General features: G+C 40.4%; 1 protein-coding gene across 2 annotated transcripts in view; it reads right to left on the bottom strand.

The window, feature by feature from the left end:
- Window positions 1-26,292, bottom strand: part of NIPAL2 (NIPA like domain containing 2) — an 84,065-nt gene that overhangs the window by 6,221 nt on the left and 51,552 nt on the right. For both annotated transcript variants that reach the window (XM_066265985.1, XM_066265984.1), the window contains exons 5-8: window positions 24,362-24,483; window positions 14,175-14,271; window positions 7,548-7,683; window positions 5,572-5,660 (exon numbers count right to left, since the gene is read on the bottom strand). In XM_066265985.1, the coding sequence (XP_066122082.1) occupies window positions 5,572-5,660; window positions 7,548-7,683; window positions 14,175-14,271; window positions 24,362-24,483 (444 nt within the window). The remainder of the gene's footprint in view (window positions 1-5,571; window positions 5,661-7,547; window positions 7,684-14,174; window positions 14,272-24,361; window positions 24,484-26,292) is intronic.

Genomic DNA, 26,292 nt, shown 5'->3' with positions numbered 1-26,292 from the left:
TGTTAATACAGGACACCTCCTTTATCCTTGGTTTCCCTTTGAATGGTTTCAGTTACGCGTAGTCAACTTTGGTCCAAAAATATTAAATGAAAAATTCCAGAAATAAACAATTCATAAGTTTTTAACTGCACACTGTTCTGAGTAGGATGATGAAATCCCACAACCCTGGGACATGAATCATCCCTCTGTCCAGTATGTCCATGCTGTATATACACCTGCCCGTGACATAGTAGCCATCTAGGTTGTCAGATTGACTGCTGTGGTATCGCAGTGGTGTGTTCAAGTAACCCTTAATTTACTTAATAATGACCCCAAAGCACAAGAGGAGTAATGCTGGCAATTTGAATATGCCAAAGAGAAGCCATAAAATACTTCCTTGTAAGTAAAAATGTATGTATGTACAGTAAAAAATAGTATAGACAGGGTTTGTTCCTATGCACAGTGTCAGGCATCCACTAGGAGTCTTGGAACATATACCCTGTAGATAAGGGGACACTACTGTATATACCGTATTTCCCCATGTATAAGATGCACCCTTTTTTGAAAAATGTGGGGTCTAAAAACTGGGTCCATTTTATCAGTGATTGTAGATTTTTTTACTTGCATTTCCTGCTTTTTTGTGCAGATGGGGAGTTGTATAAATTTTATGATGAATAAAACTTGAGTTCAATAACTTTATGTAATACATTTTTTTTTCAAATTTTGGGCCCCAAAATTAAGGTGCATCTTATACATGGGAGCATCTTATACATGGGGAAATGTGGTATTTTTTATAAGTACAGTAACCCTAATAATGCACATTCAGTAGCTTTGTTTAAAAATACTTGTATGGCATTGTTACATATTCAATGATTTTTTTTCTTTTTTTTTTTTTTTTTTGTATTTTTCTGAAGCTGGAAATGGGGAGAGACAGTCAGACAGACTCCTGCATGCGCCCAACCGGGATCCACCCGGCACGCCCACCAGGGGTGATGCTCTGCCCACCAGGGGGTGATGCTCTGCCCCTCCGGGGCGTCGCTCTGCCGCGACCAGAGCCACTCTAGCACCTGGGGCAGAGGCCAAGGAGCCATCCCCAGGGCCCGGGCCATCTTTGCTCCAATGGAGCCTTGGCTGCGGGAGGGGAAGAGAGAGACAGAGAGGAAGGAGGGGGAGGGAGTGGAGAAGCAAATGGGCGCTTCTCCTGTGTGCCCTGGCCGGGAATCGAACCCGGGTCCCCCCGCACGCCAGGCCGACGCTCTACCGCTGAACCAACCGGCCAGGGCATATTCAATGATTTAAAAAAAATAACAGACTTGTAGACTTTACATAATGTATCATATTATAAAATCAACACAATTGAAATAACTTTTTAAATTTATTGATTGATTTTTAGAGAGAGAGAAGGGAAAGAGAGAGAGAAAAACATTGACTTATTGTTTCACTTATTTATGCATTCATTGGTTGATTCTCGTATGTGCACTGACCGAAAATCAAACCTACAACCTTGGTGTATTGGAATGATGCTCTAACCAACTGACCTTCCTGGCCAGGGCTTTGAAATAACTTTCGCAAACAGAAATTTCACCCAGTCCAGGACATGCACATGCAAGAAGACAAATCTCTAGTGACATTTCCCACCTACAGTTTTAAGCCAGGGGTCAGCTAGCATAACCTGAGAGTCTGGATGGACTCTGTGGCCTTTTCACATAGCACTCGTGCTTGAGGCCAGCTGCTGCCCATGCTGTCAGTTTTGGCAATGTCCTGTGGCCTGTCGGTCTGGCCACATGCTCACTCAGGCATTGGAGAACCCTGGAGCATCTGATGCTACCCCCAGCTCCATTACTCACTTTCCCATCTCTTTTTTTTTGGTGCTCCCTTTTGGGTAAAGAAACATATGGATGTATCATTTACTCTGATGAGCTTTTCTTCTCTCCTTGTTGGTCTCAATGATTTCTTCTTGGTCTAAGATCCCAAAGCCTCCATAGAGTTTTTATTAAATAAGCTATCTCTAAATTATATATTACCTGAAATTAAGTCTTTGAGTGTGTGATGTCAGCCTTGCTAGTTGGTTAACAATACAGTATTTATTGAGGGTGTTATATGCCAATCATTGTTCTTGGTGCTGCAGATATCACAAAGCACAAGACAATTTTGAATTTATTTTTTTTTTGCTTTAGTAAAGTAGCAATAAAGAACTTTGTACATATTTTTTGCAAGTATTTTTGGATTTTTGTTGTTGTTGCTTTAAGTGGAATTTCTATTTTAAAAAAATATTTTCTTTTTTAGAATTGTAGTAAAATACACATAACATAAAATTTACCATCCTAACCCTTTTTAAGTTTACAGTTCAGTTGTGTGAAGTATATTCACACTGTTGTATAACCGGTCTCCAGGACTTTCTCATCATGCAAAACTGAAACTCTATACGCTGTCAACAATAACTCTCCATCTCCTCCTTCCCCATTCTGCTCCCTGGCGATCACCACTCTGCTTCCTATTTTTATAAGTCTAACTACTCCAGAAACCTCACAGAAGTGGAATCATATAGTATTTGTCCTTTTGTGACTGCTTTATTTCACTTAGCATAATGTCTTCAAGGTTTATCTGTGTTCTATCATGTGTTAGAATTTCCTTCATTTTTGAGGTTGATATATACATGTTTCAAATTTCATTGCATGCATATACCATGTTTTCTTTATCCATTCATCTGTTGATGGACACTTGGGTTGCGTCCTCCTTTTGGCTATTGTGAATAATGCTGCTATGAACCCAGGCATACAGATACCTGTTTTGAGTCCCTGCTTTCAGCTCTTTTGAACATATATCCAAATTGCCAGATGGCTACTCCATTTTACATTCCCACCAGCAGTGCAAAAGGGTTACAGTTTTTCTACATCCTCACCAACACTTGTTATTTTCTGTTTTGTTTTGTTTTTTCTCTAGTGGCCATCCTAATAGACATAAAGTGGTACCTCCTCATCGTTTTGACTTGCTTTCCTAATGATTAGTGATGTTGAGTATCTTTGCATATGCTTATTGGCCATTTGTCCATCTTCTTTGGAGAAATGTCTATCAGGTCCTTTGCCCATTTTTTATTTGGGTTATTTCTTTGTTGTTGTAGAGTTATAGAATCAAAGAGTGAAAACATTTTTAAGGTTCTTTTTTTGTGATATATAGAGAGACAGAGAGAGGGAGAGATAGGGACAAACAGGGAGAAAGATGAGAAGCATCAATTCTTCATTGCAGCACCTTAGCTGCTCATTGAATGCTTTCTCATATGTGCCTTGACCAGGCTACAGCAGAGTGAATGACCCCTTGCTCAAGCCAGCGCCTTGGGTTCAAGCTGGTGAGCCTTGCTCAAACCCAATGAGCCTGCGCTCAAGCTGGCGACCTCTTTTATACTGTTGACAAAAGAAAGTGAGAAAAATTTGCTCATTTGTGTGCCCTAGAATTATTAGAAAAGAAACAAGGTTAAAAAAGAATTATAGGCAGCCTGACCAGGGTTTCGAACCTGGGTCCTCTGCGTCCCAGTCCGATGCTCTACCCACTGTGCCACCACCTGGTCAGGCACATTTCAAGGTTCTTGATAAAAACCATGAAATTCAATTCTAGGAAGGTAGTACCATGCTACCCAGAACTCCATTAGCATGTCTGTGATACTGCAGCCTTGTCAGTAGTGATTATTATGATAAAAAGAACAAAATAAAACTTTATTAACTTAGTAGGCAAAATATATCTCATTTTAATTTTAATTTCAAGCTACCCTTTTTGATGAAGACAAAGAGGGGAAGTCAGGAAGAAGCTTCACTTCCATTCAATACTTCGGTAACATCAGATGAACTGTTATCACTCCCAGAAAGTTGCAGCCTCCCTGACTTGTCAATTACTCTGTGTGCTGAGTAGTGAGATCCAGCCCTGGGGGCCCTCCTACAAAACCTTCTTTGGAGGGGAACTCTTTTTATATATTTTTAGCACACTAATATTAATGATTAGGCTGAATGTCATGCCTGTAACATGTGTGTGTGTGACAGAGACAGAGAGACAGAGGGAGGGACAGATAAGGACAGACAGACAGGAGGGGAGAGAGATGAGAAGCATCAATTCTTCGTTGTGGCTCCTTAGTTGTTCATTGATTGCTTTCTCATATGTACCTTGACTGGGGTGGGGGGGCTACAGCAGAGCGAGAGACCCCTTGCTCAAGCCAGTGACCTTGGGCTCAAGCCCATGACCTTTGGGCTCAAGCTAGCAACCACAGGGTCATGTCTATGATCCCACGTTCAAGCCAGTGACCCCGCGCTCAAGCTGGTGAGCCTGTGCTCAAGCCAGCAAACCTTGGGGTTTTGAACCTGGGTCCTCTGCATCCCAGTCCAATGCTCTATCCACTGTGCCACCACCTGGTCAGGCTGCCTATAATTCTTTTTTTACCTTGTTTCTTTTCTAATAATTCTAGGGCACACAAATGAGCAAATTTTTCTCACTTTCTTTTGTCAACAGTATAAAATCTAAAACAAACAAACAAACCCCAGAAAAAAATGTCTGGGGCATAATCTTTCTCTTTAAAAGTATGGATGGCTGGAACAACAAATCAATGTGTTGTAGTTTTTTTTTTTTCACTCCCCCTTCTTCTCTCTAAAAATCAATAAATTAAAAAAAATTTAAATAATATGGTTCAATTTTGGGAAACAGAAAATATATTAATTACTTTTAAAAATTTCCCATTGGCAGTCACAGTTTGTCATGAAATAAAATGAACCTATTAGGAAACAGACAATTACTAATCACCTCCTAAATATACACATTTTGCAATGGGAAATGGAGTCCCAATATAAGATGGTGGTGAATTCACCCAATAAGCCAGAGAGCTAGAACAAACCAATACCAAATTTAGGAGTGGTATATACCTGAATCTACTGTATTTTAGTTTGGACTAAGTTTCAATTTCATACTTTTTAAAAACACTATTCTGTCTGACATATTTTTAAAAATTGTCCATAAAAATAAAAGAATGCAATAGTAGAAAAACAGAGGCCAGAACAGTAAAAGTCATAGTCTCTGTTCTCACCTGTCTGGCCTTCCCTGGAACACTGGATCCAGTTTTGGACCCACTCTCTGATCAAGACGGTGAGGGGCAGGGAGGTAAGAGTTCACAGTGGGGATGTTTGGCCCAAAGACAAGACACAAGAGGACCCTTCAACTGCTTTGATCATCAGAGGGCTGGCAAGGAGAAGACTCCAGAAAGCAGAACTAAGATGAGTGCCTTGAATTCACAGGGAAGCTGTGAATTAGACTGAATTAATTTCAGTCTAATATAAAGAAACACTTTCCAATAATTTAAAGCTCTCTAAATAATCAGAGTAATATAATGGCAGACTGAGCTGTCTCAGGAAGCAGAGAGTACTGGGGGCATTCATATGAGGTCCTTTGCCCACTTAGAATAACCTGTCCAGATGAGGTTATGGACAAAATTCAGACACGGAATGGAAGCTGGGGGGATATGGGCTACATAGATCGCAATAACCTAAAAATTCCTTGATTTTCTCAATATGCTTGTTGTGGGGGTAGAACACCTAAGTATAGGAAGCCCAAACTCACCTGCAATAATGGCACTGGTTGTAAACAAGATATGGTTAACTGGCACCACCGCCGCTGTATTGTAGAGTTTCGTGGCTTGATTCAGGAACCTAGAACAGAAGGCACTTACTGAAGCTCTGGCTTTAAGAGATGCTCAGCAATGTTAACAATAACATCAAGAAATGCATGTTCTTTAGTTACAACTACAAAGGGAAAGGAAGTGTAGTAAAAGGGCATTTCCAATCAGCAGTCATAGCTTATATGCATCTGATGTATGAGATCAGATGTCAGGTTTTATGGTCTGTTTAAACCAACAACAGTAACAATGAAAAGCAATTAATCATATTCTGAGGCCACAGAAGTTTGAGTTGGAAGCAATTCAAGCTGCTGGACCGGTATCACACTGGGGCTGATTCATTACGATAGACCCTAGAATCTGTTAAATATCATATCTGGGGAATAGCATAGCTATGCATTGACATGCCACGTGCCAAGAAAGAAGATGGAGAAGTAAAGGAATGTTTAATGTTTCAAAAACAATGCTTAGGACTCCAGCTGCAGAGCACATGTGGAAACTCAGCTTCTCACTTTGGCCACCAACATAATTCAGATTCCCACAACTGTGCTGTGCTGCGCGGTCTGGGGCAGAAGCTTTTCTAAAGCAGGGCACTGCCCTGGCATCACCTGGGCACTTTCAAAAAGCATTAATGCTTAGGTCCTATTCTTGAGAAATTAAAAAAAAAATTTTGTGTGGGCTGAGCCCAGGTGTTCCTGTACATATAGATACATGTGTGCATGTGTGTAAACATATATGTGTGTGTGTGTATATTATATATAACAAACCTCCTCAGCTAAGAATAAAGGCAGCCAGGGCTAAAAGGCACAGCTCTACATTTGAGTGTGTTCACACAACTCTAGTGTGAAAGATGCAAGGACCGAAACAGGGGGTAAGAATGTAGTTTACCTTCAATTCTAGCTGCCTTTTACATTCACACAGCACAGAGTGAAGATAATGGTGCTAATCATTAAATTCTAAAAGGTGGGACAGCAGTACCAATTCAGAAGAGGAAAGAGATGAGGCAAAATAGCAAGGTTCAGGGATTAGGAACACAGTCTTATAAGGAAGTGACAAATGAAACAGTGACAAAACACTGGGTTCCTCTGGCTGTTCTCCACACTCCTCGTTACAAGGCCTATAGACAACCTGTAAAAACTAGACTACTTCTAAGACCTAAGGAAGGAACCACTCCTTCCCAAGTTCGGGCTCTGACTTCCTAGCTGGCATGGGGATGGTGGTTGTGCATAGCATTTTGGGGTAAACAGAAAACTTTCTGGTTAACTCAAGCGAGCCTCGCAGGCAAAGGCATACTCACGATGTGAAATGGGGAGGGGGGTGATTAGAGCAGATGGAGGTGGAGGAAGAGCAGAAATTAAAAATGTTCCATGTCACCACTATTAGGCCCCAAGAGAAACATAAAACAATCATTCCACAATCCCTTGGGCACAAAGCAAATTCTGGCCAAAGATGCAAAGTTTTGGGGAAAGGATTTCCCTCCCGGCCAAACGTCTGGTTTTGTCCATCCCTGGGCAATTAATGAGCATGAGCTCAGAAGTGAAGGTGAAGGGTTCATGCATTTCCTATACTTAGAATGAAGTCCTGGATGTGGACCTGCCCCTTTGATTTATTGCTAATGACAACCTGTGTACAATGGATATTAATTACAAGCAGAAGAGCATCAGGAAAGTATCAAAGTGCACTTAGCTGGATTATGGCTGCACTTTAGAACTCACAGGATGTGAAGGCAATGCTTAGCAAAAACTTCTTATTGAATGTGAAGGATATTGCAAGGCATGTTAGCTGAGGATAAGCTGTAGCCCCTTCACCCTTTGAAATCAGTTGCATCTCATTTTAATTATCATCTGATGCCAATAGAGATTAATGCTCGAAGAAGCACAGGAATGTTGAAAGATTGGTGAGGACGTAGAAGCTAACTTACTTGACTTGGAAAACACAAGATGCTATCATGATGATAAACATTATATAGAAGATGGGATATGTTAGTTGCATTTTATCCATCACAGAAAAAGTGATCATGCCTGAGACAGCTTTTACTGAAATAACAGTCAATGAGGCTGAAAAAGAAAACAGAGAACACAAATAAAATACATACCTGAGATAGAATTGCAAATGAATATCTTAAGTTTACACGGTAGAGTAGTCAATACCCCAATTATGCTTTAAGAAAGAAGACTGTTGTGAGAGGTGTAGGGCAGGCTGTAACATCAGCTAGGCAGTAGCCCTGTTGTTCAGGCTGGGCTGGACTTCAGACTTGCTTATTTATATCAGCTAGCCTAGAGATGTGCTGGGTGACCATGTGCGTTTTATCTTTGGAGCAAGATGCTTATCTTCTAGCCCTAGCTGTTGAAAGGATGCCACAGAGGTTATAATTACTGGTAGATGGGAAAGGAGAAAACAATGAAGGGAATAGGTAAGAAATATCAGGTTGCATATGTGATATTAATAGGAAAATAACTACTAAGCTACACGGAAAAACCGTAAAGCCAAATAGATGAGAAGAGTGTGAAAAGCAACTTACTCAACTTACTCTGTGAGTTTACTAAGAGTTGTACTTCATCTATGCATGAACCCTTTGTTAATAAATGCCTAGATGTTTCATTAAAAACAGCTTTTGAAGACATCAATAGGAGGCAGGATCAAGCTGGGTATTCATTTCTCAGTCAACTATTACTGTAAGATTTACATAAGCATGTGTACTCATTCTCTGTGCTAAAGAGAAAGCTGTCCCTTCCAAAGTTTTCTTTTCTTTTTTTTTTTGTATTTTTCTGAAGCTGGAAACGGGGAGAGACAGTCAGACAGACTCCCACATGCGCCCGACCGGGATCCACCCTGCACGCCCACCAGGGGCGACGCTCTGCCCACCAGGGGACGACGCTCTGCCCCTCCGAGGTGTCACTCTGCCGCGACCAGAGCCACTCTAGTGCCTGGGGCAGAGGCCAAGGAGCCATCCCCAGCGCCCGGGCCATCTTTGCTCCAATGGAGCCTTGGCTGTGGGAGGGGAAGAGAGATACAGAGAGGAAGGAGGGGGTGGGGGTAGAGAAGCAAATGGGCGCTTCTCCTATGTGCCCTGGCCGGGAATCGAACCCGGGTCCCCTGCACGCCAGGCCGATGCTCTACCGCTGAGCCAACCGGCCAGGGCCACAAAGTTTTCTTAGGTTCCAAATAGCAATGAAGAAAAAGTGACTTGGTTTGGTTATATCAGTATGAAAGCAATGAAGCATTTTCTGGAAACACAATGTTTCTGCAGGAAAAAGAGTGTTTTCTTTCTCTCGTAGGTGCCTTAAAATTACTGTCACCTATAATTCCATAAATAGGGTGAAACCAACAGAAAAATACAAAAATAATTTTTACATGAAATCAATATAATTGTCAAAGGCAATGTGAAGGAGAAATATTGTATTTGTTGCTGTTGCTATCTGGTCATAAGATATTGGAACTTATTCCTTTTAGATTTTGAAAAGGTATTATATAAAGGGTAGGTTTAAAATAGCAGATGAAATGTTCTAACCAGGAAAGTGTTCCATAATCTCTTTTACCCAAAACTGAAAATATACTTTAACTTGAAGGGTTGTAGGGCACACTTCCAAATCAGGCTCTTTTTTCTGTTAGAAGTTAACTGAGGAGGCCCAGTGATAAATTTTAAAAACTAACCCCCAATCTGAACAAAGAAGCCCTTACAGCCAGGCACCTCTTCATTTTAAAATGTCTTTTAACCTGATCCTTTTACATGTTTTCTACAGATTATGACAAAATAGTCGTACCTCAGCGAATCTGGGAATGTTAAGTATCTACAGAGCCTGACCTGCGGTGGTGCAGTGGATAAAGCATCGACCTGCAATGCTGAGGTCCCCAGTTCGAAACCCTGGGCTTGCCTGGTCAAGGCACATATGGGAGTTGATGCTTCCTGCTCCTTCCCCCTTCTCTCTCTCTCTCTCTCTCTCTCATCTCTAAAATGAATAAATAAAATCTTAAAAAAAAAGTATCTATCGAGATGTGTGTCATTTGATGGTTTAAGTTTGTAAGGTTAGCTCTCAAAGGACCTTGATTTTCTCCTAAACAATTTGCTTGCAATTAGAGCACAATGTAGTTACGGTCTTGTAGTCCAAACAGCCTGGTTTCCCAAAGGGATCATTAATGAAGAAACAGTTGAACACACTGTTCCATTAGCTGCAGAACCTCAGGATTGCAAAGGCCCTTAAAGGTCATCGAATTTAAAAAAATTCATCTAATTCAACCACCCTCTGATGTTAAATTATAATTAAACACAAAATAAAAACAAAACTGGAATTCTTTATTAAACAGCTAAACTTTTAGTTGTTATAGTTAATCATTATATTTTCAAAGCACGCACAATCACCAACTGATTAATCACTGTTTATTATAATTCTGAAAGTTATTTCTAGACTGGTATCAAATTCTTTTAAGATTTTTTTGGGGGGAGGAAAGTGGCTGACAAGGACAGGTAGAAATACAAAGTTGTAATGTAGTCTCATTCTAATAGTACATATATAAAAATAGAAAGTACTTATGTAGACACAGAAAAAAGGCTAGAAGAAACTACATCAAGATATTATCAGTGGTTATCTCTAGGCACTGGGATTATAAATAATCTTTAAACTCATTTTTGTAAACTATAAACCTATATATGTTCACTTAAGAAAACTTGGCAAATGCAGAAAAACCTGGAAGGAAAAATGAAAATCACTTGTAATCTCAACATTCATCTCCATATCATTTTTAACATTTGGGATTTTTTTTTGTAGTTATTTTCCTATCTCTGACTATAAATATGTATGATAACCTGTGAACCATGCAATATATACTACTTTTCCATTAAGTATTTGCTACACCATTAAGTAGAACACGTAAGCAGAAATTATTATAAGTGCTACAAAGAAAAGAATTGGTTTCATTAATATCCTTGGTCAGAAGTATTGTGTGTTCTGGACCCTACTTGCAAATTTTATAATTTGATATTTCTACATCAATATTCAGTAGTGAAATTAGTTTATAGTGTTCTTTATTTATGCTATTTGGGATCTGTATTTATACTGATTATGATAAAAAAAAGAAAGTAAAAGTTTTCTTATGTCCCCAAATCGTTTGAACAACACCAGAATAATATGTTCCTTACAGATTTAAAGGTATTACCTTCTAGATTGAAAGTGAAAGAAAGTCTAGGTCTGGTCCTTTTTAGGATGTAGCTTTTTCACAACTACTCTATTTTCTCCAGTTATTTTCACTTAAAAATAAGAAATTTATTCAACTTTTCATATTTATCTTCATTTTATATGTATGTATTATTTCTAATTTTGGGTGTTTGAGATTTCCCTTTTATTTTCTTATAGAGGATCTATTTTAGTGTCTCTTAAGAACTGATTCTTAGGTTTATCAATCCATTGCTTTTCTGTTTTCTATTTCATTAATCTTTTCCTTTATTAATTATTCCTTTCTGCTTGGCTCAGCTTTATTTCTATAAAAAATTAGTAAACAAAAACTTCATTTTAAAATGAGTAAGGGGCCCTGGCTGGTTGGCTCAGTGGTAGAGCGTCGGCCCAGTGTGTGGATGTCCCAGGTTTGATTCCTGGCCAGGGCACACAGGAGAAGCTCCCATCTGCTTCTCCACCCCTCCCCCTCCCCTCTCTCCTCTCTCTCTCTCTCTCTCTCTCTCTTCTCCTCCTGCAGCCATGGCTCGATTGGTTCTAGTGCATCAGCCCCAAGTGCTGAGGATGGCTCCATGCAGCCTCCACCTCAGGCACTAAAAATAGCTCAGTTGCAAGCATGGCTCAAGATGGGCAGAGCATTGGCCTCAGATGTGGGTTGCTGGGTGGATCCTGGTTGTGGCGCATAAGGGAGTCTGTCTCTCTACCTTCTCTCTTCTCACTTGGAAAAGAAGAAAAATAACTAAATAGGAAGGCCCAAGTGGGAGCTCTGATGTGTCACGAAGAACAACCTGGAGAAGTCTTACGAATAGTGTAACGGTCCCCCCAGCCTCCTCTTCCCCTCTGTAAGAGTTTCCTCTTCCTTTTTTTTATTGGACTTGCATGTGGCCCACCATGACTGCATGTTCCAGATTTCAATTCTTTGTTGTTCCCAAATAAAGCCATTTTGCTGGAAAAATATTTGGCTGATTTTTTTTGTTTAAGGTTTTCAGCATTCCCCCCCTCCTTCTTAAGTTGAGTGCTTAATTGACTTACATTTTAAACAATGAATTTCCTTCTAAATACAGCATTAGTTATAAATAAAGGTTTAATATTAGATGTTTTCAGAATAACTTAAAAATGTACACTCCAATAAAATCTTGTTTTCTACTTTGGCCTAACTACAGTTTAAGAGTAGTAGTGTTAACATTCCTGCATGGTATGATTTTATTGCTTTCTCTTTTGTTATTATTATTATTATTTTTAAATTATTTATTTATTTATTCATTTTAGAGAGGAGAGAGAGAGACAGAGAGAGACAGAGAGAGAGGAGAGACAGAGAGAGAGAGGGGGGAAGGAGCTGGAAGCATCAACTCCCATATGTGCCTTGACCAGGCAAGCCCAGGGTTTCGAACCGGCGACCTCAGCATTTCCAGGTCGACGCTTTATCCACTGTGCCACCACAGGTCAGGCATTTATTTTGTTTTTTATTTCACTGTGATCTGAGAATGTGGTCTGTACTATTTTTTTTTTTTTTTAGATTTTATTTATTCATTTTAGATAGGAGAGTGAGAAAGAGAGAGAAGGGGGGAGGAGCAGGAAGCATCAACTCCCATATGTGCCTTGACCAGGCAAGTCTAGGGTTTCGAACTGCCGACGTCTGCGTTCCAGGGGGAAGCTTTATCCACTGCGCCACCACAGGGCAGGCTGGTCTGTACTATTTCAACTTCCTGGAATTTGTCAAGGATTTCTTTGTGGCCAATTATACAACCAATTTTGTATTCCCTATTTTTAGGATTTAGAGTTCAATATTAGAGCTGCCAAATCAAACTTAAATACTCAGTTTCTCTAGCTTTACCTATTTTTCTATCTATTTATCTCCCATGATCTAAGAGAAGTATCCTACTCTTCTTTTTTGTTAATGTAGTTTTAGAAACAGCTGCTGCCGGGCCCAAGCACCTCCTTTCCTGATGCCTTCTCCTCCCAACCCCTATTCTGTCTGACTAGCAACTAAATACGATGGGGAAACCTCCAGAATCCTTTGTTGCATTTAATACTTCTGCCTTGATTTTAATTTAGAAAGTAATATCATGACCTTCTGCTTTCTTTTAGTTTCAATTTGAATTATTTTGTTTTAGATAAAATTTATAAATTAAGTCCAACTATTTTACAACCAACAAGAGCTCATCAGAAAAGGCGCAACTAACTCTTCTAGAACTAAACCACCGCAAACTGAATGAGTACAACTTCAGAATCTTTTTCAAAATCCATTAGGGAATTTTTTTAAAGTCCATTTGGGAATCTTTCTTCTTTATTGGGTAAACTAACCCCATTTACATTTAATGCTCTTAACTGATATGTATGATCTTAATTCTGTTATCTGACGTTCCTATTTAAAAATTTCTCTTTCCCCCAATATTTTCCTGCATAATGTACATTATTTTCTCTTAGTTGTTTTTGTTTCTTCCTGTTTGGTAATTTGGAAGGAAACAAATATAAAATTTGTTGTCTGTTCTTTTGATCAACAGCATACCTGAATGCGGTATAAAGTTGTTTTTATTGTATAAGCAATTATTACAAATACAAATCTTTCCATTCAAAGGAGAGAACTAGTTGATGAAATGAAAAAAGAAAAAGAAAGCCCCAGCACCTCACTAACCGGGCAGCTCCCCTGCCCTGGGATAAATACAACGTGCGGGGTCAGCAAACAACAGGGGGTGTCTGGGCAAAGAAGAGGCAAGGGGAGAAGAACTACAAATAATATTTTAAAAAGAGATTTCTTCAATGATTACTTAGATCTTCTTAGTGTTGATATGTATGAAAGTATGTGTGTGTGTGTCTGTGTGTGTGTGTGTGAGTGTGTGTGTGTATGAGAGAGAGGGGGGGGAGGAGTAGTGAAGGAGAAATATATACATACTGGATTTATCTAAGCATCAGTTTTCAAGTCTTATAAGGTACCTCTGGGGGAAAAAAGGAAATGAGCAGGTAAACAATGAATGGAAGAAATATTGTATATAAGAAAATCATACTGCTCACATTTATGTTTCATATTAGCCACATCTTAAAGTTTAGAAAATGTAAACAGGATAGGTCTTGATATTTGTTTTTATATTTTTTCCATTATTTACTAAGAAAAAAAATCCTTAGGTTGTCAGAGAATAAATAAGATTACAGAAAAGTAAAAATTGCTAAATGTATTTTTAAAGAATTAAATATATATCAATTGTAGCAATAGACATTCAAAGTATATTTTGCATAATTGAGACACAGTTTTTTTTTTCCTGTAGAGCAGAGTTGAAAAGTAGAAACAATGAGAAAGAAACAGAATGCTCAAGTATTTTCCTTCAAATCTTTTATGACTTAGCATGGCTAGATTAGAAAATCAGGAAACAAAATATCCTCACCTAGAAGTGCCACCAGGGTTAGCAGAATCACAATGTGATTCATTCCTTTCCTTTTGTGGAAATATAGGAGAATGCAGAAAATCAATATTTCGAAAATCTGGAAATAAAAGAGTAAAGCATAAATTATTCCATACAAGTCTTCAGAATGTCACGCTGTTTTGATTTTGCAACAGTTATCATGAGAGTTGAGGGTGAGGTGACTGGAGTTCCTAAGTAAGGGCAATTACAAATAGGTAAGAATATAAGAAACCTCAGCTGTCCAGACCCAGAGCTTTAACATCACCTCTGTGCCCATGGTGCCCAGATCTAGATCTCCAGTCCCAACCTTCCTGCCACTCCTGTTTCATTTGTCCAAATGTCTACCAGCCATCTCCACATGCATGTGTAACAGCCACATCACATGTGTTTGGGCAACACTTAACTCCTGATTGCCTACCTCCCCTACCTGTTCTTCCCGGGCTCCTCACTCCCAGCAGGTGACAGCACCACACTCCTCCCTTCCTTCCCTCTCTGCCACCCTCTGGCCACTGCAATTGCTTGTCATTCACCTCTGATTTCACCCTTGCTTCTCTACAGTCCAGCCATTCGGCAGTAAGAGGAGTCATTTAAACACACAATCTGGATAGTGAAATATTTTATTCATAGAGACTACATATAATAAACATATAAGGTATTTACAGTGATATGACAAGTACTCACGTGCTCCTTACCTAAGGGACAGAAGTGACCAAGACCCTTGAGGTCTGCCTTGCGCCCCGCCCCCTTGCACACCCCTCTCCTGCAACCTCCCAGGAGCCACTGTACTGAATTTTGTGTTTACCACTCATTTTCTTTATAGTTTATCACATTTTTATGTATCTCCCAAATGACATCCTGTTTATTTTTGCATATGTGTGGACTTTATACAAGTGGGATCATATTGCTTTTACTTGCTTGCTTTTTTCCACTGTGCATTATGTTTATGAGATTTATCCAGGATGACACATGTAGTAAAAATATAAATTAGGTCCAGTCATTCCTTGCTTAACTCTCCTATGGTTTCCTATCACATTAAGATAGATTCCAAACTCCCTCCTCACTCACAAAGCCTCAGCCGACTTCTCTGACCTCAGCTTGCGCAACTTGTTCCCGGCGATCTCAGCTGAAACGTCGCCTCCCCTGAGACTTCTTCCTTGACTACTCTGATCTGACAGAGACACCTTGTCATCCTATTACACCCCGGACTTCAGCTGGCCTTTTATCATCATTTTTCAAACTTCTTGTTCATTATTTTATGTATTTCCTGTCTGTCTCCCCCACTGGCACATCAGCCCTGTGAGAATAGGGCCCTTATCTGGCTCCAGTGTGTGGTATTGAGTCAGTCACTCAGTAAGGCTTTAGGGAATTAGTGAATAAGTTACACCTCAAATTTATTCCGAACAACATGTCAAAAAACAGACCTAATATCTAAGAACCGAAGGTTCGATAAATAGTGACCTAACGTTTAAAATTTTCCTAACCTTAAGAAGACTCTAGTGTGAGTTTGAGTTTTCAATTTTATTTTTATTTTAATCATATTTTCTTTTTTGAGGTCCTTAAGATAACCTAAAACAACTGTCTTATATTTTCAGAGAGACGGTACCCAGGAACTGAAATCATAAATATGTTTACTCTTCTGACATCAGACCAAATAAATAACAGCAACCCTAGTTCTTCCTTAAACACTGCCAGGGTGTAGGACCACATGCCTCTCAGGACTGCATCTTACCGCGCCGTCTGTCTGCACAAATCTCTACTCTTTCCATTCAAGGTTTCGCTTGTTTGGTTTGTTTTTTCCTTTAATCCTCTGTGGGCACGGAAAGCAGCAGGACCAAATCTTCCTCATTTAAAAACCTTTTCATCTAATATGGAAAATTAAGTCATCCCTTAGTCTTCTTTTCGTGGTAGATTAAACCAATTATTGTAACTTTTCCTTATAAAACTTATTTGCCAAGGCCTTTGATTCAATAAAGCAGTGCTACAAAAGCTATTAAACCCCTATCTCTTTGCCTTCCCAAAAGCTGCCATCAAAACACTGGGTGTCCAGACTTTGTGCAACTCATCAGTTGTAAACAGAAACATCCCTCCTGGCTTGGTCTCTGCTCGGCCACAGGCTTGCGTTTCTCACGGGATTCAGGGACCAGTATTCATTGGTGGAGAGAAACAAGCTCTTCCTGCACTTCCACACAGCATGTTAACTAAATCAGTCAGCAGGGCCATTATTAAGTTTTTGTGGAGGATAAGGGTAGTTATTAGTTCTAAACAATCATGCATGACTTTTTGTAAATTCCACCTCTGAGGCTTCAGATAAATAAAACATGAATTTTTATTATTCATACAACGACTGCAGGTGCCCTGGGTTGCGTCTTGTGGCAAGACTCATAGAGCTCACAGGAATAAAATATTCAAGCAGCATGAATTACTGTTATTTCTTTTCTAGCAACATTTTCCCCTCCCTGAGAGTGCCAATATTAAAGAGCCGTGATGCCTGCAGGTTGCTGCAGCCACGAGGAGGTGGCTTTGCTGCTGTCTCAGAGGTCAGAGAAAATAACAGCACTTTCTGTGTGCTCACCATACGTTCTATTTCAAGCAACTCACTCAGTCCTTACAACAACCTTTGGAGGTAGGCACTGCTAATTATCCCCATTTTACAGGTGGGGAAACCAAGGCCCAGAGGCGTTATGTAGCTATGGTAGGCAGAATAATGGCTCCCCAATGATGTCCATCTCCTAACCTCTGAATTTTCACATATGTTAGTTTACAGGACAAAGGGGCTTTGCAGATGCGATTAAGGCTATAGATCTTGAGATGGGGAGATTACCTTGCTGTCCAAGAGGCACCAGTGTAATTACACAAGTGTTTAAAAGAGAGAACCTTCTAGCTGGTGGTATCTAGAAGCTGGTAAGGGCAGGCAGACAGATTCTCCCCTGGAGGCCCTAGCAAGATACAGCCCTGCCAATGCCTTGATTTTAGTCCAGTGATACCTGTGTTGGATGTCTGACCTTCAAAACTAAATTAATAAATTTCTGTGGTTTTAAAGCCACTAGTTTATAACAATTTGTTACGGAAGCAATAGGAAACTAATTTAGGGACCAAAATGAGTTTTCTGAATTGATTCTGGGTTTTTTGGATTGGTTCTCTACTGTGATTAGATTTAGAGGCACTCGCTCTCACCCCGTTTTCAGTGGCAGAAAGAGCACTGGCCGTCCATAGGCCGATGGGACGACAGAGAAACGCAGAACTTCACCACGGACGCCCACTCCCGGGACCAAAATCCGAGTCCGCGTTCACCTCATCCTCTCTCACCAAGTGCTTTCTGGAAAACAAGGGCTTTGCTACGGCTTCCTTGTCCAAAAGAAATGAGCTCTACAAAGGTTCTCTGTAAGGCCAGGTCTGGACAGAGGTTTCAGCCCGGCGGTCAGCCTTTATGAATCTGCACAGTGAGGTGCATGGGAGTGTGCGCCCGGAGGCGGACGGCCTGCTTTTAAATGTTGGCTCTGCCCTTGGTATTTCTGTGACCTTGGCAAGTTACTGAACCTCCCTACCTCAGGTTCCCTATCTGCTAACATACAGGGCTGTCGTGCAGGTAAAGGGCAGAGGGCAGTCGGAGCGAGGGGCATGGCTGCTGCTACTGCAGAAGCGTGCTCGCGGGCAGAGCTACAAGAGCTGCCTGCACTCACGCTACGGAGCAAACACGCCGCAGGCAGTAGATACTGAGGTCTCACAAACACAGTTTCCCCCTTTCAGGTTTGCACACCTGGTGGTGGGTTTTAAAGCAGCTTTGCCAGAAACTCTGACTTGCTAATTGGCTTTGGGGCATGAAATTACACCAGATGACAGGCTGGGCCCCTGCTTCTGCTGATTTAATTTTTTGTCTGGCAGAGGGAAAATGAGTACCATGCAGATTATTTTGTGAAGGATTCTATGTTCGTAACAGAGGTTTCAATTTGAATAGTCAGTTGGAAAATATGGGTGGGCAAACCGGCCACATTCAAGCCTGCCAAAGAGCATTAAGTAATTGAGGCTTAGGGCTGCATTTCCTCATGTGGGTTCTGCAGACCCAGTTAATAGGTGTTAATCAACAAAAGATCTTTCCAGAAAAGGGCCCCATGGTCACATAAGCCTGGGGCATGCCGGATTAACAAAATTAAGTCTGTCTCTAAAGTACTTCTAGTTCCCAACATGCTCACAGAGATGATGAATTTTTCAGAGTGGGCCATGTTACACAGCGCCTCTCCAAGCTAGTTTGACCTTGAAAACCCATTCGGTTTCTTTGTTTTTGTTCTTTGGCAAGCACCAGGTAGAACTACCCGTCTATGAATAAAGGCTAAGAAAGGCTATTTTAGTGAGTGAGCAAAGGGCACTTGATTCTTTACTGGCCGGTAGACGCCAGGCTTTTCAAATCCTCCTCCTGCCCCACAGAGTAGGTTCCTGGGCTTGTGGGTGAGGCTTTGCTTAAAATAGTCCTGAAAGGTAAAATGGACTTTCCCTTGGTGCAGGGAGACACATGAGACAAGGAGATGCTATCAGCCAGTCTGTAATACAATTTTACAATCCCCTTTTGAGAAATGTAAAACATATTCAGACTTTAAAATATTTTTATTTATTTTGTTAGTTTTTTGAACAGTCCTAAAAGGCAATTCAGGTACTGCTTTTATACTTGGTGTAATTCAAAAACAGTCAGATGAATGATATTTCAAAGAATAGACTTAATTATTGAAGCTATGATCTCTGCAGTCAGGGTTTGCGCAAAAGCACAGACTCTGCCACATCCAAGGATTAAACATTAATTACTTAGAGGTTTAACAGATTCAAACCAAACTTTAGCTCAAGATCTTAATATATAATTGATAACTTCTGGTCTTTAGAGATGCAACATATAATAGATTAAATTCCAAACTAAGATAATATAGATCTATTCCCCTTAGAATCTAATGCCAACAGTTTTATTCAAATGTGACTTTATTAAAGGTTTGTTTTATGCTATCTTATAAATATCTGGAATTACTTACATTTTTTGGTGACATTTACTTTCAAATATCCTTTCATTATTTTACAGGATGATGGAATTCTCCCAGGACTGTAAAATTCCTACTACAACAATTCTTATCTATACCTAGTATGACTAAAAAATTGAATGAATTAGTGAATAAATAAATTTAAGAGTTGACTTTGGAAAATGGCAAAATGAAATTTCAGATTCATTTTTTTAGTGGAAATATAAGATTTTATTTAAAAAGTAGTATTATTCTTTTTTCTTTTTTTATTTTTCTGAAGTGAGAAGTGGGAAGGCAGAGAGACAGATTCCCACATGTGCCCGACCAGGATCCACCTGGCATGCCCACCAGGGGGTGATGCTCTGTCCATCTGGGGTGTTGCTCTATTGCAACCAGAGCCATTCTAGTGCCTGAGGTGGAGGCCATGGAGCCATCCTCAGCACCCAGGCCAACTTTGCTCCAATGGAGCCTTGGCTGTGGGAGGGGAAGAGAGAGATAGAGAAAAAGGAAGAGGGGGAAGGGTAGAGAAACAGATGGGTGCTTTTCTTATGTGCCCTGGCCAGGAACTGAACCCAAGATTTCCACATGCCAGGTCAATGCTCTACCACTGAGCAAACTGGCCAGGGCCAGTTTTATTCTTTTTAAAATGTTTTCTCTGGTGTTAAAACAATATAAAATACATCATCATCAAACAATGTTATTTATTCTCAAAAAAGTCTTGATGCATCTGTAATCTCCAAAGGAGACTTAACTTAGGCTATTACTTTTCTGGTCACAAACCATGTCACCCTTTCTGGATGAAGAATTTTATTTTGCCTATAGGCAAAGAATAACAATGTGTTGGTAGGACTTCAAGTTTAGACTATCATGAAATACTCAACAAGTCCTTCTAGTTCTTAGATTTGACTGATGACAGCTGTGATAGTTAAAGGACTGGGTGTGGTGAACAAGTAGGAACATGCAGTGGGGTAGGCAGAGACACAAAGTATGACAGACCTGAGAAAGGCTAATCTGAGTTGGGAAGCCCAATCTTAAAGGTTGATGGAGGGCAGGGCCCAGGGGGGCCTTCCAATATAAGAGAGGAGGAGTTCAGGGGAGAAGATACTAAGTTCAGTTTTTGAGATATTATATTTGAGGAACCTTTGAGACATCCAGGTAGGGATGAGTAATCAGTGGACAGATGAGAACAATCAATCTGCAGCTCAGAAGAGGCCCAAGAAGAAAATGTAGGTGTGAATGTGAAAGTCCTTCTAAAGGATGATGGTAGGGTGGGCAATGAGATCGCCCTAGAAAACCCTGGACAGGTATTTAGCATGAACAGGTAAGAGTGGCTGGCAGAAGAGAAGGAGGAGAAACAGAGTCTGGATGGAACAGTCAGAAGAGGAGGAGAAACAGGGAAACTGAGGAAGCAGGGAGGAGAGCAGGTCAAGGAGAAGTGATGGGCCACGAGCGAATGCTGCACAAAGTTCAAGAAGAATTAGGACCTCCCCCCCCCCAAAAAAAAAAACTCCATTTGGTAATTCATAGGGAGGCATCCACTGGATTATAATGAGTAATGAGTGAATGGAAGCTGAGAAAATGAAGGGGAATAAAGCTTGATGGTGAGTGGAAGGGAAATAAGAGTTTATTAAAGAGTGTGTAGTGTATGAAGATTTGTTTTTAATAGAAGACCTATGCTGTTTTCTTTCTTTCTTTCTTTCTTTCTTTCTTTCTTTCTTTCTTTCTTTCTTTCTTTCTTTCTTTTTAAGCCATTGATTTTTAGAGAGAGAGGAAGGGAGACAGAGACAGAGAGAAACGTCGATTAGCTCTTCCACTCATTCATGCCATCATCGGTTGGTTCTTGTGTGCCCTGACTGGGAATCAAACCTGCAACCTTGGCAAGGTGGGACGATGTTCTAACCAACTGAGCTACCCAGTCAGGGCCTGAGGTATGTATGTATGTATGTATGTATGTATGTATGTATGTATGTATGTATGTATTTATCAAGAGAGACAGACATAAGAAGCATCAACTTGTAGTTGTGGCACTTTAGTTGTTCAATAATTGCTTTCTCCTTTGTGCTTTGACCAGGGGCTCCTGCTGACCCAGTGACCTGTTGCTCTAGCCAGCAACCTTGGGCTCAAGTCAGTGACCTTGAGCTTCAATCCAGCCCAGAGACCATGGGGTCATGTTGAGTACCCCACACTCAAGCCGGCGACCCTGACTCAAGCCGGTGAGCCTGAGCTCAAGCCGGATGAGCCCACGCTTAGGCTGGCAATCTTGGGGTTTCAAACCTGGGTCCTCAGCATCCCAGGTTGACACTCCATCCACTGTGCCACCACCTGGTCAGGTCTGAAGGTTCTCTTTCAAATAGAGAAATCAAAGCATGTTTGTTGAGAAAGAGAAAGGAGTAGAGTGGGAGTTTATAAAGAGAAAAGACCTGTAAATATATATTTTTGTTCCACTGATCAGAATTATACATCAAAGATGGTAAGATATACAGTGTGTCCATAAAGTTATGGTGCACTTTTGACCGGTCACAGGAAAGCAACAAAAGACGATAGAAATGGGAAATTTGCACCAAATAAAAGGAAAACCCTCTTAGTTTCTGGAGAATGATGTGGCAGCATGTGCACATACACAGATGATGACATAACACCATGTATACAGCGGAGCAGCCCACGCCATACCAATAGAGATGTGGATGGTACAGAGGAAATTTCGTTCAGTGTGTTCTGTGGCTTGCTAAATTAGAATCCAAGACCAAAGTGCAACATGAATATTGGTGCATTTATAACGAAGCGCCACCACATAGGAATAACATTACTTGGTGGGATAAGCAGTTGAAGGAAACTGGCAGTTTGGTGGAGAAACCCCGTTCTGGTAGGCCATCAGTCAGTGACGAGTCTGTAGAGGCTATACGGGATAGCTACCTAAGGAGCCCTAAAATATCTGTGTGTGAGCCCACATCGAACTGCACTGAATAGGTATAAAACTGGGAGAGTTTTCCTTTTATTTGGTGCAGATTTCACATTTCTATCATCTTTGGTTGCTTTCCTGTGACTGGTCAAAAGTGCACCATGACTTTACGGTCACACTGTATAGAATTCTTGTCACATAAACAAGGAACTGCCAGACAATAATACAATACAATTCAGTTCTGCTGTAATATCCTGAGTTACACTTGGAGCAAAATTCATCAATAATTTTTTTTTTTTGTATTTTTCTGAAGCTGGAAATGGGGAGGCAGTCAGACAGACTCCAGCATGCACCCGACTGGGATCCACCCGGCTCGCCCACCAGGGGGCAATGCTCTGCCCATCCGGGGCGTCACTCTGTTGCGACCAGAGCCACTCTAGTGCCTGAGGCAGAGGCCACAGAGCCATCCTCAGCACCTGGGCCATCTTTGCTCCAGTGGAGCCTTGGCTGCGGGAAGAGAGAGACAGAGAGGAAAGAGAGGGAGAGGGGTGGAGAAGCAGATGGGTGCTTCTCCTGTGTGCTCTGGCCGGGAATCGAACCCGGGACTTCCACATGCCAGGCCGACGCTCTACCACTGAGCCAACCGGCCAGGGCCTCATCAATAACTTTTAAATAATAAGTTTATAAAGTAGGATCATACTGTGTTACCTATTTTAATGGCAAAGCACTAGAGCAGATAGCTTTCTGAGGTCACATTTAATCCTAAAAATACATGAGCCTTTGTGCTTTGATTCTTTTGACTAAATTCACAACTGTTTACCAGTTCAGTTCTTGGTTAAATGGTCAACTATTCCAGTTTTGTTCCAATTACCTGCCCTTCCAAGAGTATTCTTATTCTTCATATAAACCAATTTTTGTGTGTGACAGAGAGAGGGACAGATAGAGACAGACAGACAGGAAGGAAGGGAGAGAGATGAGAAATATCAATTCTTCGTAGTAGCACCTTAGTTGTTCATTGATTGCTTTCTCATATGTGCCTTAACGGGGGGGGGGGGGGGGGCGATAGCAGACTGAGTGACCTTTTGCTCAAGCCAGCGACCTTAGGCTCAAGCTGGTGAGCCTTGCTCAAACCAGATGAGCCCACGCTCAAGCTGGTAACCTGGGGGTTTGAACCTGGGTCCTGCATGTCCCAGTCCAACACTCCATCAACTGCACCACTGCCTGGACAGGCTAAACCAATTTCTATAACAAGTTATACACCAACCATTTCAATCATGTCCTCTCCTTTATACCCATTGGATACAGTCACTTCATCAGATAAAATATCCCAATTAGTGGCTTCCAATTTCTATATCAGCTCATTCTACTCTTTCCTTTACATATCTCTCAGCATTGTCCTACTGCTATCTGCTTCTCCACATACAACCAACCTGCTGCGTTGGTTAAATGCTCAACTATTCCAGTTTTGTTCCAGTTACTTGCCCTTCCTAGAATATTCTTATTCTCCATTGAAACCAATTTTTGAAGAGAATATCTATCTTGAATAAAATTTAATGAAATAAAATGAGTCTTCAGGTACTTCACTTTGACTTATAAGGAGGTTTTTGGGGGATTTGTCTACTTTACTTTGAGTTATCCTAAAATATGTTCCTCTGAAATTTGTGGAAATTGTTCCAATAATGGGTCACCCCCATGGTTAGGATACCTGGGAAATTGGAGGACTTATATTGCTGAGTTAGTGTTTCAAATACAGGTAGTCCTCAGGTTACAACAGTCTTGACATATGACATTTTGAGTTTACAATGCTCACTCCCATAAAAACTTAAAAAAAATTGAGACATGAGTGTTTCGGCTTATGCCGTTAGCATTGTACTTACAGACTATGTGGGTGAACTAGTTTGGTTGCAAGTGGTGGAAGAATATGCAGTAACACAGTGTATGAGTGAGAGAGTTGGCAACCCTTGATGAAGGAGTCGGCATCGTGCTTACCTACGCCATTTTGGACTGTTAAAAGTGCAACTGTTCCATTTGTGTTAGGCTAGGGTGTGTTTCGAGTTACACCAAAATTTAGGTTATGTCGCTGTCATAGGAAGGGAGTTGTGTCATAATCCAAGGACCTCCTATACTTTCATACCAGCCAAATGTCAATATATTTACATTTTAATGAGATACTAATGCTGAGAAGAAAAGCTTAGATTCGTTCTTTAACATCTACATGTACCAGTGGTCTAGATAGCAATGCTTCTGTCATAATAATTCATTGGAATTCTTACCACATAGATCAGGAACTGCCAGCCAACAAAGTAATACTGTATTGTTCTTGCAGAGATAGCCTGAGTTTTATTTGGAGCAAAGTTCACCAACAAATATGATCCTGCAAATGCCAATGTCATACCTTTAAATAAAATTGAAAAGATAAAACAAGTTGAAAAGGGACATTTCAGTTTTTGTTGATGTTAAACATTTCTTATAGACTGAGCATTGCTTGTAAAAGTGCTGACAGTCCCTCTCTATTAAAACATGATTCATCAAACCATCCCTAGATAGCATCACACATTCACCTGACCGCATTACCTTTAAAGAGGGATAAGGACCAGGGAATGGACGAGCAGGACATAACTTCCGATTTTTCTCTGTTGTTCCAGATGAATGCTGGTCTCTCCCGAGAAGCTTTCCCATAGCTGGGAAGCTCTGAACATGTGCATATAGAGACAGGAAACACAACTAAACTGGCTGCTTCTTTCCTGTGTGCCAGTAAGTGTAAGAGGGAGCTAGACCTAGATCTGATGTCAGAGCCAGAGCATGCGGAGTGCCCATCGCCTGACCGTCCACTCCGCACTTACTCATCTTTGGAGCCTTTACACACACACTTGGGTGATTTTACATTTTTAAACTCTGGTAAATGAGCACCTTAATCATCGCCATTTATTGGAGTCCCTTTAGCAGAAATAACGAAGGTGAACGCTGACTTTGTTGTGAGATTTATTTAATCCAACTTAGATTCTAGAATTCCAGGCATAGCTGAATAAAAGATCACATAATAAACTTATGTAAGGAATGTGTTACTGTCATCGCTTTAACATCACTTCAAATAATGGAGGAAGGGAATGTGTGTGGGGGGAGTGACCGTGGCAGGACCGGTGAAGGAAAGACGCTTCCCAATAACAATGAAAACGACTAATTTACTAATAATTAGCAGCCCGAGAAAAAGAACAGATGTAGCATTTTCCAGGTAGCACCCTGGAAAACAGAATCCAACTGGGTTCATCACGGAGGTCAGCATTGTGGTGTGTATCATTTATAACCAGCATCGACTCCAACCTGAAACAATTTAGTTTGTCCATAAAAATCTCACAATGTGAAGTCACCAATTTCCTATTCTTCTTAACCAAATAATTTAGGATTTTGAACTCTAGTTTCTGAGAACAAAGAGCATTTGATTCTTCACACAAGTGAAACAATAGCCATTCAGAGAATTGTAGAAGCTATAAAATGTTTTGTTTAAGTAACAATTTATTCTGTTATGCTTTGTGAAGACATGAATTATATTCACAATTTAAAAAGCTATTTCTAATGAGACTTTTAAAAATAAAAAATAATGTATATTATTAAGCACTGTAATAAAAGAAAAATTATAAAAACTGTACATAAGAACTTGGGCAAAGTTATTGGTCAGCCTTGTCCTTTCCTTAGGAAAAAATATCTTTTATAATCATTCAATATGAGGTACCTAGGAAGAAGGGATGAAAAGAAACAGTTTTGTAAACTTGGTGTAGTAAAGTAGAATCAAGCGCTGAAACAATGTCATAAGTAGTCTTAGAGACGACCAACTTGCTTTTGTGAAATCTAAACTTATTTATATTGAGTTCCTCTGCCAGTTACTTCTTTGTTTCATCTAACTGTCTCCACTGTCTTTCACATTTCCTTTTTAAAATTTACTTTGAATGGGTAACACATGCATACGGCAAAGAATTGAAAGGCCACACAAGGGTGCTCAGCGAAGAGTTAAGTCTCTCTTCTAGTCTGATGGCCTCCTACTTACTGACCTCAAAGTTACCTACTGCCACTAATTCTTGAGGTTTTCTTTTCAGAGATATTTTATGCATGTGTGCGTGTGGGAGTATGTATGAGTTTTGGTGTTTTGACACAGATGGTATTATACACACTTTCCTGTATTGTGCTTTATTTCTAATTAACAGAACAT

This window comes from Saccopteryx bilineata, chromosome 3 (genome assembly GCF_036850765.1).
Source record: "Saccopteryx bilineata isolate mSacBil1 chromosome 3, mSacBil1_pri_phased_curated, whole genome shotgun sequence".
In the NCBI taxonomy this organism is placed as follows: Eukaryota; Metazoa; Chordata; class Mammalia; order Chiroptera; family Emballonuridae; genus Saccopteryx; species Saccopteryx bilineata.
This window is presented reverse-complemented; position numbering and strand designations above follow the sequence as displayed.